Source organism: Xenopus laevis, chromosome 1L (genome assembly GCF_017654675.1).
Source record: "Xenopus laevis strain J_2021 chromosome 1L, Xenopus_laevis_v10.1, whole genome shotgun sequence".
NCBI classification, from domain to species: domain Eukaryota; kingdom Metazoa; phylum Chordata; class Amphibia; order Anura; family Pipidae; genus Xenopus; species Xenopus laevis.
The window spans coordinates 186,561,430-186,573,991 of NC_054371.1; the positions used below are offsets into that span (position 1 = coordinate 186,561,430).

A 12,562-nucleotide genomic window follows, 5' to 3' on the forward strand; every position below is an offset into this window, starting at 1 on the left:
GCACATGCACAGAACAAGTAAGTAGGGTCAATTCCAATTCATGGTGATATGCCCTTCTAGTCAGTTCCTGTCAGGCCTGCAAGCTCAAGGGGCATCATGATACGTTTCCCATAAATATTTCTATATACCTAGTTGATTATATGCATAGCTGTATGTTATACTATTATTATATGTATACTATTAAGCAGAAAGCATGTCAGTGATATCACTCTATTAATATGATCCTTTTTTAAATAAATCTCGCATGAATAAAAGCAGTAGGCCCACCTACTTAACAACAATATTTTAGAAAAACAAGTGAAAAAGCTTTCCATTATATTTCAAATTCTCTTACACCATAGGCTGGGTCTCCTGCAATTTGTTGCAAGAATCAAATGATTCTTGCACTGCACTACTCTTCAGTGTTTGAGGAGTTAAACACAGCAAATAAAATCCTGAATACAAGGTCCAATCTCATTGCTTACTCGCGGCTTGCTCTATGGAGAGAGACGACAGGGCTCAGCAACAGATGTGGCTTCCTACCTTTGTGTCTTCACTGCTAACTCCAAGTTCTATCACAGCCTGGGGAGATTTCATTTTTGCTTGGGTGGATTGAGCCATCTGGAGGTTGAGCTGCCAGGCAGTTGTCTCCAGCTAAAGAACAAAACAGAAGAAAAACAACAATATTTCCTTTAACAATGTTATGTGCTTCTGAGCTTAGATAGACAAAAATTTTGGCAAAGCGAGTGCATAATTATAATGCATTTCCTTCTTTGCTGTCGATATTCGTGCCATCTGTGTCAGATTTCTTGGCATGGAATTCTGTCGTTTGACCGAAAAAATTCATTAGATGGGAATAGTTATAAGGGCATTAAGAATGGAAAAGGAAAAAAAAAATCTTCCAATGTAACATGACTTTGGATAAGTGACACACAGTTTATATTTTTAAGTGCAAGGTGTTATTTCCAGCTGGTAAATATAGAATACCACTTGTGTTATCTCAGATTGAATTTTTTCCAGGGTGCAGATTTCAGAAAAGAATTAACCTTCTATGGCATCTAAAATGCATTTGAGACCTGGGGGCAATAGATAAGCAGCTATACCATCAACCTTTATAATGGATTATCCATTGGACACAGGTGCTATCTTTTACTTTCAAGATATGTGTCATTTTTTTTTAATCTTATCCACAAATTGTTCAATGAACTGAAAGCAAACAGACAACACCAGTGTTTCTCACTGCAGATGGCTGTACCTAATGGGCTCACATGTTAAACTAGTAAACAAATGATAGAACATTTCCCTGCGGTTTAAATAGCACATTTCATTAAGTGCCTGCATAGTTTAGAAAACTAAATAAAGGTCCACACAGTTAGAGATATATATTTTGGTTACAAACATTTATTTGAAAGTTTTATTTCCCCCAAGACTTGATTCTTATCATTTGTTTTCAACACAGTGTAAGGCAGGAGAAACATATATTGGAATGAAAAACAAACAAGTTGGGAAAACCGAAGAGTTAAAGGAGACCTAAGGGCTAGTCCATAAGAGGAGATTCGGGGAGATTTTGTGGCCTGGCGACAAAATCTCCCCTAATCTCCTCGTGTGGCCTTACCCTAAAGGTTTAAAGAGAAACTAAATGTACCCATACATAGTCCAGATTTGGCCACCAACATGTTGAACTAAAAAGGGCTTATCCATTCCAAGCATCGGATCATCCACTGGAGCCTACACAGATGGAGATTGCATTAACAAGTCAATGTGCTTCTCAACCAACAGGATTTTTCAGCACCACCCAATAGATATTTGACATTTTTTTAGTAAACCAAACATCCTTTAAACACTGAAGTCTCTAGTCAATTGCTACAGAGGCAGGAAAAGTATGTTGCTATTTGTAGTCCTTGTCTTTTGCTGCCAAAGGAAACACTTAAACCTTAGAAAGTCATCTGTTTTCTTTCCATTTGCTGCACCAATAACTAGCCCATATTTTCTAACAATCCTTGCTTAAGATATATATCCCCTGCCACTGTGTTTGTTCAGTATATTATTACAGGTTTTATTTATAGGTGTGTGAAAACACCAGTGCCCTGACAAGACACATAAATATCTTTAAAGTGAAGTGATAACGGGTTTCTATACTCAACAATTCATAACATTTGTGGAAAACTAAGAACTTCCTCTGGAAAAGCATATTATTTCATTATATTTCAAAAGTAAGGTTTTTTTAATATCTGAATGTGACAGAGGCTAAATAGCAAATAAATACAGAGCCAAGCAAGTCTGCTGCTTTTGCCCAATATTGAAAAGCCTACCCATAATGATCCCTAATGAATCATCACTTCAGTCCCCAGAATCATCCCTATTCCGTCTCATAGCAACAAATTCCAGTACACTGGCATGCAATCTGCCCATTATATATGGATTCCACTGTTAAAGGGGTGATTGGTGGTCCAAGTTACCCTAGCAACTAGGTAGTGGTATGAATTAAAGAAGTATGAATAGTAGAGCATCTGAATAAGCAGGTACATAGTGAAGTAGTAGCCTCACAGGGCAATGCATTTTTTAGCTGCTGGTGACAGCGCCCCCATTTGCAAGCTGAAAAGAGCCTGCAGAAGATGGCAAATAATTTTAAAATGATAAAAATAAATAACGAAGATCTATTTAAAGGCTCTACCCCATTATTATATAGAAGAGTTTGCCACATCTAGATTTAGTACTGTATTCTTACTTTGCCAGAGTCTGTATTACCACAGCACTCCAAAAATGGATCTTGTCTGTAATACTTTCAATTTATTTTAAGCACCATTTTGTGAAGCAGCCTGCATGTATTCCCAGTGTGATACATGAAGAAAGAAACACATGATATGCAGGGTTGCATCAGGGGGTACAGGGAGTAATTCAGTCAGGGGCCCCACAACAGAGAGGGGAGTCGAAAAGCCCAAATTTGTAGGTTTTGTAAAGGGCAGGGCTTGCCCAGGAGAGGAAATGCATTGCTGGATCATGGGCTGAGTTTTGGCATATTTTGGGAGTGGCCAGTGTAGACCAGGGGTGTGGTTGTGCAGGGTGCTGTTAACTTAAAAGTGTGAGACCCCCATGATAACTGACAAAAGACTCTGTGTGTGCCCTGTATGTAAGAACACATTTTATGCCAGAAACCCAAGGTGTAAAGCTTTATATTTGTTGGGCTGATTTATAGTATTTAATTACAGCAATTGAGTTAAGCCGATATAGACAAGATATAGCCTGGTTGTCTGACCGAATAAATTAAGATTTCCCCTTTTTGCAATAGAGGTGCAGCAGCAGTATTTTTCTTGTATGTCTATGTAACCCCTGTCAAGGGTTCCTGAACGGCTTTGCACCCAACTCACAATGTTACACAGGTGGTTGAAGCACACACAATTTTGACTAAGCGGATATAGACAGACTGCTGTTTCGCTGAGCTCGCTTATACGCTAAAGAGTTGAGGAAAAGGTGCCTTATGATCCTCAGTGCTGCCCCATAGTTTTCCTTTTGTTTTTTACTTCCTATTTTAACAAACTTCTGTTAAGCCAAGAAAAACTGTTTATTTTGCTTTCTGTGTGTATAATATATTTTTGTATAGCAAACATGTTCCTACCCGCGCTATAAACTATAACCGCCCCCATAACAACACTGGGGATTGGTAAGTATCCAAGTGGGATGTCACAGTGCAACATTAAGCCCCAACATACTAACTTTGTCATTATGGAATAAAAATCCATTTTGCTGAACTGAAGAAAACAAAAATGATAATTTAGCTGCATTTAAATACAATTTTAACATATAAATAAGTTAACCTCTTCCCCCTTGGAGAATGTAAAAATGTAACTCTAATTCGGATCTTCATACCTTAGGTTTGCTTAAAATCTTGAATTATTAAATAAACATAGGATTATTTTGGCTCCAATAACGATTAATTAATTATATTGTAGCTGGAATTAAGTACAAGGTACTGTTTATTATTATTACAGATAAAAAGGAAATCACTTTTTAAAATGAGAATTATTTGCTTATAATGGACTGTATGAGAGATCATACACCTGTACATACTTTAAAAAAATTTTGCTCTTAGCCAAATGGGTATTTTTTGCTCAAGGCATTTTGTTTGCACATTTATTATGAGACTGACCTGCAGGTTACAGCTAAAGCCAGAAAGTTTAGATGACATATCATTGTCTCTTGGGGCAAATGCATTATTATGCTGATAGATGGAAAAGCCTTCTAAATAAGAATGAAATTTAATGTCAACATTTGACCTCTTTCATGGCCAAGCAGCCAATGCTTTTTATTTTTTACTGTGGGTAACATAGTTTACAATGATTTTCTAATCACTAAATCATAACCAATATCAACATGAGGTTCTGTTAACAATCTATTCTGACATAATGAGAGAATAAAAAACATTCTATGCATGTGAAGAAAAATATTTTGCTAGGCCTAAAGCATCTGGTAAGCATTAAAGAGGGTCAGATTTAGCTTCTGAATTATTGTCAGCCTGAAACCTCTGCACAGTTTCCATTAAAAAACTAGCAGCATCTTTGAAAGATTTGCCAAGTTTCAAAACTGTAATTGAAACAATCACAAAAATGGTTACACAAGACTTCTTGGCTGCAGTCGGAAAACTAATGGTAATGATAACCTCTTCCTCTGTCTTCATCACCAAGCCAATTTTTCACTCTTCCTCCTAGTGCAGAAGCAACAATTAAGTTCTTTGATCTATACAATGCTGGCTAAATCCACTGAACTGGTTAATATTCCTTCCATTTCCACGGGAGACAGGTAATAAGTAGATATCCCTTACAGGTATACGACACCACTTTAACTAATAGTTGCAAAAGCTCATTGACTCTCTCTTCAGTTCCTTTGATATATAACTATTCCACTAATTGCTGAGGAGTTTTTAATTGGAGATCTTGTGCATGCAATGACAAACAGCTTGGAGTAATGGCATGAGTTCAATAACTGATTGCCAATGGTCTGGAAGTCATCTTTGTTGTACATCAGGCTTCTTTAATTACATCTTCAACATAGAACAATTTAATCATTCCTATGTAATGGAACAGGGTTTTTCAATGGCATCCTCTCAACAATAAATCTATTGTTAAACGGTTCATTATGAGAAATATGGATCATGCTTTCAACAGGTTTAGCTCCATTAATCAGAATCTTTCGAGGATATTAAAAAAAAAAAAAAACTGTGGTTGCCTTTAAATATATTTATATATATTTATTTATATATATATAATGCAAAATGCAATTTGTTTTGGTTGTGTGTGATAAACAAATAAAAGGTATATTTTCGTTTGCCACCCTGCATATCATTGGGGGTTGGTGTCTTTGCAAGAGTCTAGCTATGCTATTGTTCCATTGGTTTGTGTAAAGAGCACAAACAATTGATACAACAGGAAATAACGAGTAGTAGTTGTAATACTAGTTCCTCTTCAATTCATGGATTGATGGACCACCATACACGTAAAAAATAATCAAACAAAAAAAAAAAGTTTATTTTATATTCTTGGCACGTATATGGCCAGCAATCAAAAATAGGTGGTACCTAACCTTCACTTGTATATGGTTTTAAAGAGAAAAGTTTAAAAGTGTAAGATTTACAAACCATTTAAATGGGATACTATTAAAAACAATAGTTAGATGTGCTATTAGCCTTTTAAAACCAGACTTAGAAAATCCATCTACTAAATGGTTAATTAATAATTAGCAATTAACTACTGATGACTGCTGAGTACTCATTAGTAAACCCCTTTGGTCTTATCCATGGCAGCTTGGAACCCAATGCAGTTCGCAACACACGTACAGTATACACTAATTAACAATTGGTTATGAAGCCTATGGAATCTACGGTAATCTAAGATTATGAAGCTAAAAATGTAAGTAAAAATGTATATAAGAGTGTCCAAGACATAATTTGCACTGCATATTACATTCCATGTACTTAGCAAACAACAAGACATCTGCACATGAATACATAAAAGTAGGTTTGCAAGCATTTAACAAGATACCATTCTTCCCATGACTCAATTTAAATGTGCAGGTCATTTAGATAAATGAAATACAAGGTTGTATGCAGCATGCATTTAATAAACTACTGATCAAACATGCACTATGAGGATTTCATCTGTGACAAAATTAATCACATGGATGTTGTTTTCTAATGGTTCACACAGCTCTGCATTATGGGGCAGCCAAGTGGAAATGATCCTTGGGGTTTGTCAGTGACATTTCCCTTTAGAAAAATAGTACAGCGCTAAAAAAAACTAAAAACAAACTAAATTTGAAATATCTTTGTTTTCATTTTACCTCCTCATTGTTAAAGGTCAACTCAACGACTTAAAGGGGATGTAAAGGCAAAAAAATAAAAATCCCATTTTTACTTTCGTTAAGGAAAAAGAAACCGATCTCCAATATCATTTAATTAAAAAACGTGTACCGTTTTTATAAGAAACCTGACTGTATGCAGTGAAACTCCCCCTTCGTTTTACTTGCTCTGACAGCTGCAGCTAGGAAACTTCAGACAGTCCCTAACTGCTGTGCAGGGAAACGTTCATACTCTTAAACGACAGGGGGAGCCCCCCCACCTTACGCCCCCCCACCTTACGCCCCCCCCACCTTACTTCCCAGAATTAGAGCAGCTTTGTTTACCGGTAACAACGGTGTAGATTTGTATCCACAGACCCAGTGCAGCCTCTATATTCTGATTATTAATCAGTCTTCCTGTTTTCGGCATCTGGCAGATATTATTTGACTTGTGCTGTTTTGATCATTTATGACAACCCCTAAGCGTAACCTCCAAACTGAAGCCTAGACCACACTGAGTATGTGCCTAATATTGGTATTGCAAAGATGATTAACAAAGTTACAATATGACAGTTTATATAATAATATGTTTAATTCGGCTTCTGGTGCACTAAGTTCATGTTTATATTTAGTACACAAAATACAGCATTTCTAACATTATTCTTTTTTAGACTTTAGTTGCCCTTTAACTATCGTGCCTCAACAGTGGCCAAGGCCCAAGGCCTATTTCTTTTTTGCAGGAAGCCTCAATCCTAAGCATTTCTAGCCTTCAGACTCAGGGACCCATATATTAAACCTCAATTTTTTCTGAACAAGGTTTTTAGGGAGAAAATTAGAATTTTTAGAGATATATCATACCCAAAAGCTGCTAAAAATCTGAATCCGAAAATACACCACCTCAAACCTGTCAAGGTCATGTAGAAGTAAATGGCAGATGTCCCTGAAGTTGTTTCTTGACATTGTGATCTGCGCTGGATTATCCGATAAAGTCGGCGTTTTGGGTGCAACTTGGAAACATTGTTTAATTTGGGCAACAATTCGTACGAATGGACGCTTGATTTTTTAGTTCAAATCATGGAAGGGAATTTGGTCGGATTTGTTTTCATAAAAAAACTAGATTTATTCGAGTTTTAGTAAATGTGCCCCATAATGTATCTTTAGCTTAAACACATTTCATATTTATACTTTTTGGACCAACGGTAGATCACTGCTTCAGCTTTCCACTTGGACTGACCAAAGTAGACCTAAAGAGAATAGTGTACAGGTATGGGATACTGTAGGTTATCCAGAATAAGACCTGAGGTTTTCCTTACAAGGGATCTTTCCCAAATTTTGAGCACCATACCGGTCTGCTACTAATCCTTTAAACATTAAATTAACCCAAAGGTATTACTTTTCCACCAATATGGATTCATGAAGTGTAGTTACCATCAAGTACAAGATACTGTTTTATTATTACAGAGGAAAAGGGAAATCCATTTTTATCAATTAGAATTATTTTCTTAAAATCAACTCTATGGGAAATGGCCTTCCTATAATTTAGAGCTTTCTGGATCACAAAGTTAAGGATAAGGGATCCCATACCCCATAACTGCATAAGCAGTTTATATTAACAAAAACTACCACAAAGCACAATAAGGGGGTCTAATCATCAATTTGATAACAAATGAAAATTGAAATGCCAAAAAAATTTAATTTAAGTGGCCCCTTTATTTTTTTCCTGTAGTTAGTTACACTATGCCTGATACTATTTTATCCAGTACACAGGCACATAGTCGAATATAAGTAATAGAGTTTGTAAAGATATTTTTAGAGTCTAATAAGCGGTAAAAGCATTTGACGTAAGCAGTAAATGCATTTTCTGCATAAGCAAGTCTTCCTATCTCTCTTTCCAAGATATAATCTCTGGTATCTTTTCAGGGATTATGTTAAATATGATAAAAGGAGATTGTTCTGGGCATTACAGTTAAAATAAATAGTAAAAACAAATCAAATCATGTTTGCACTAGATTTACCACCACCAAATGTGACTTAAAATAACATTTTAAAAATAATCTGTTTTTTTTTGTTTAAACTGTAGTACATGTTAAATATGTAAAATCTATATGCTGTAGAATTTTTTTTAATGAAAATATACTAGTAAAATATATAATGACTATTTACTAAAGACAGAACTGAGAAAAACCAGGATTGCCCTGCACATCAATCTCTTAGGGTTTGTCAATTCTTTTATGATCAAGAAATTTACATGTTATCAAAGATGGTTTGTGTGTCAATTTTACAGAATGTGTTCCACTGTTTTAAGCAGTAAAATGCCATTCTGCCACTACGAAGTGGTAGTGTTCAGTGCTACTGAGTTGCATGCAGTGCTTCTGAGTTGCACTGTCACTTGGCATCTTAATGTGAACTGCATGTGTAAAAGTTTGGACTATTCTATTCTCTGCACTAGAAGGAATCGATCCGACATGAACAAGAAACTGCTATATCATAACTGCCCAATATATATTTTTATAATTAGTAATGCTCTGTGAAATGCATCAGGCACCGATAAACCAGCCACAATGGTAAACCCATTATTGTGGATGATTTTATACTTATACAAGAACTGGGTTTTATGTTATATAGACCAGTAGTACTCAAGGGCAAAAAAAGTACTTTGAAAGTTTTATAACAGGATTTAGTTTGTATTTGGCTGAAACCACACCCTGGTATCCGAGTCTGTTCATGTAAATCATCAGTAGACAATTCATTAAAAATAGGTGTTCTACAAAAGTCATGGAGACAATGTTTTCCAGATGCAATTTTCTAAACATGCAAATTATGGTTTGTATTTGGCCACATTTTTTTGGAAGATGTGCAAGCTTCAAACAGGCTGCATTTGTAAGGCTGCACCACGATTGCCAAAGCCTAGTTACATTTTGTTTGTCATCTCACTATGCGGACACCAGCTATAAATTTAAAATAAAAAGCTGCTCTAGACTCTGGTTGAATGCCCTACAAAAGCATTGTAGGTCTTCCTAAGTATGCGATTTTGCTTCATAATTACAGATTATCTGGATTCCTACCGGCCTGTTTTTTTTTTTTTTTTTTTTGCCTGTTCCCCAAAAACGTCTTCTTCTACTCTGTACTAAGTGCCCTACGGAGCTGGCAGTTGCATCTAGAGTTACTACTAATGGGGCACTTGATATAGTTCCCCCCACTACCAGCATATACTTTCACATACTCCCATGATTTCTCGAATAATGTGTCTGCTATTTAAACTGCACACTCTGGAAAGCACGTAAAGCACATTGATTTTTGATGAGACTAAAATTTACATTTCTGTGAGACTAAAAAAAAAATGTTATACATATTATTACAAAACATCAAGTTTTAGATTTTTTTTTTTACTGTTCCACATTGTGACAATTTCGAACATCATTTTGTCATGTTATTTTTCTTTTTTTGTGCAAGTGTTAGAAATGCCTTTGTTGCTGTGGTGAGTCCTACAAAAGCTAATTAGCACTTTAATAAATGTTCACAAGCCTTTGTTTTAACAATCTTGTATTGCATGCATGCCAGTTTGGATGTCATACGCTCATTCCAACTTCCCCCCACCCCACCAATTCTACTTTTGTAAACAAATTGTTTGGGGTGTAATGTTTCTCATTATCGCCGATCTTGCATTTTGCTACTAATTTGTAAGCATTCTCACCAGTCTCGCCAGACTGAAGTCTCTTCAGATTGTTTGGTGAATATTAAATGCAACAAATAAAACTAGCTCTTAAACTTTGTGCTTTTTCTCAATTTACAAATGACTTTACCAAAATATTGATTCCAACATAGACCCATAACCCAATTCTATGGTATATTATTCATAACGATATTTCAATCCGAGTATTAACAACATTTGAAACCCTCTGTGAAAAACCGATAAGCCCATTTCTTCAGCACTGTATTAAATATGTAATTCCTTCATTCAATTACATATATAAACACTATGACCAAGAGTTATCCATTTCTATAAAAAAAAAAAAATCATTTCAAAAGGGAAAATCTAACTTGACATAAATTTAAGCATCAAAATGTGTATCTACACTGTACACCTACCAGTTCATTTCATAATATAAAAAAACAAAGCCTACATCGTTTAATAGATCTGCTGCTAACAAAAGCATGCCGATTACTACTTAGAATATTATTTTTCAAAATGCAATCTTTAATGTGATTTTTGTATTCTGTATATTCTGTTGCTTTAGTATTAATTTTGGGGGTATAGGTTTCCTTTAAAGCAGAGGGAAAGATTTAATCATGGGGGGAAGTGCCAAAGTCATAGGCATCTGCCCAGCGATTAAACACGTAACTTGAGCCTGACACGGTGCTCCTGTTTACTAAAAACTACACTGGCCCAGGGTACTTCACTAGAAAAAGATTGTGAGGAGGTGCATTTACAGAAGAAATATAAATTTAATAAAAATCTCTCAATGCTTTTGGCCATGTCCACATTTGGAACTAACCACAATGTTTTTATGCCTTTTGTACTACTACAGCCTAGGTGCAGTGTAGCTCTTTTCAGTGAATACATTTGGTTAGTTTTAAATCTATTTAAGCCCTTATGAAAATAATATGGGATATTTTTGCATAATGAAAGAAAATTTGTTTCCAAGTCTGTTAGATGAGTTGTGCTACAGGGATTGGTAGTGTGGAGAATAAAAACATATGCAATTACATTAACAAGTATCTTTGCAACCTGTGCAATATTGTTTAAATTAATTCATGCAGGAAAGTTGCGAAGAATTACATATTCTTTCAATATTTAATCGACCCATATTTTAAATCACAGTGGTATCATTGTTGGAAATGTTACATGAGAAGACACATTGGAGTAAGAAGCTAGGTTACAAAGGATTAAAATAAAATGCAACTACAAATAATGTGTGCTATGCTATTGTGAGCTTTTTGGGGAAATTCAAAGCTGCATAATGAAAATCTTTACCAAGCTGGTAAGCATGGCATAACTGCAAGGCATCGTCTTTTATAATCATGAATGCATTCAAAGATGATGGATGTGAAAGTATTCAGAACATACACACAAGTTGCAACATAAATACTTGTACATTTGTGCTTCGTTTAAAGCAATGCATTTCCCACAGGCTACAGATATTTAATAGAGACAGGTAGTTTATGATCGGCGTTTCCTTGTTTTTACTACAGAGTACACAAAGTAATTTCTCGAGATGTCAAAACTCAAATGAAACCGTTGGTTTCCCAGATACGCTTCATGACAGTTAATGATTTTGATACAGGAGGTTTATAGCTAAACAAAAGTGCCCTTATACACAATTGCTGATGCAAATGGATATTGGCTTTGCCCGTTTTATGTGGCAATTACAATGACACTTTCAATCCACTGCTAATTTTAAAAAATGAGTCAGAGGGATAATAGGAGCTCAATCCTTGTCAGTTCAGATAATGGAGATTACATTTTTAAATGTTAGGGAGGAAGCAGTCTTTATTAGAGGATTTCTGGAAATGAATGTACACAAATAGTCATGGTCAGTAAATCTGTTGCCTTCAGACAAAAATAATAAATAACCCTTCCTGTTTTCTTAGATAAAACATTAAACAGTTTATTAAGTGCCTTGGAATAAAAACATCAACATTATCAGGGCTAGTTATTTTACATAAAATTATAACAAATTGTACTTGTTGGTAAAATATTTTATTTAATTATAGTATGAGATTTGTTAAGACAATAGTAAGAAGTAGGTCAGCTACTACAAATACATTTCAGTATGTTTGGGCAGATATAAAAAATGAAGGAATTAGACAACTGGGCAAGTCCAACATTTGGACAAACTACAGAACAGATATCATCACATACTGTATTGGTAGAATATATGATTTAAGCCAAAATGAAAGTTAAATGGGGTGATTCTAGTAAACTGGACCCTATCCTGAATAGAAAGACGAGTGTGGAGTCATTGACCCCCAACTGACAGCTAGAAAAAGGTAGAAGACGACCAATATCTGAAAAACTATGAATAAATAAAGACCAATTGAATAGTTGCTAAAAATTTTTTATAAACTAGCTATTTATTTATGTCCTGTACAAGTTGTTTTTTTTTGCAGAAAAAGTATGCCATTGTCCTTAAATATTTATCTAACCCAGTCTATTATGATCAGTGGAACCTTAGATAATACATATTCCTAAATTGCCATAAAGCTATACTGTTCTTAAAGTGGACCTGTCACCCAGACACAAAAAGCTGTA

At 35.2% G+C, this 12,562-nt stretch overlaps 1 protein-coding gene across 2 annotated transcripts in view; it reads right to left on the bottom strand.

Annotated features, from left to right (window-relative positions):
• The window catches only part of commd10.L (COMM domain containing 10 L homeolog), a 170,251-nt gene that overhangs the window by 142,801 nt on the left and 14,888 nt on the right, over positions 1-12,562 (bottom strand). The window contains exon 6 of one of the 2 annotated variants that reach the window (XM_018251028.2): positions 523-633. The exons of the other annotated variant lie outside the window; for it this stretch is intronic. Coding sequence (XP_018106517.1) covers positions 523-633 — 111 coding nt within the window. The remainder of the gene's footprint in view (positions 1-522; positions 634-12,562) is intronic. 2 annotated transcript variants of the gene reach the window in all.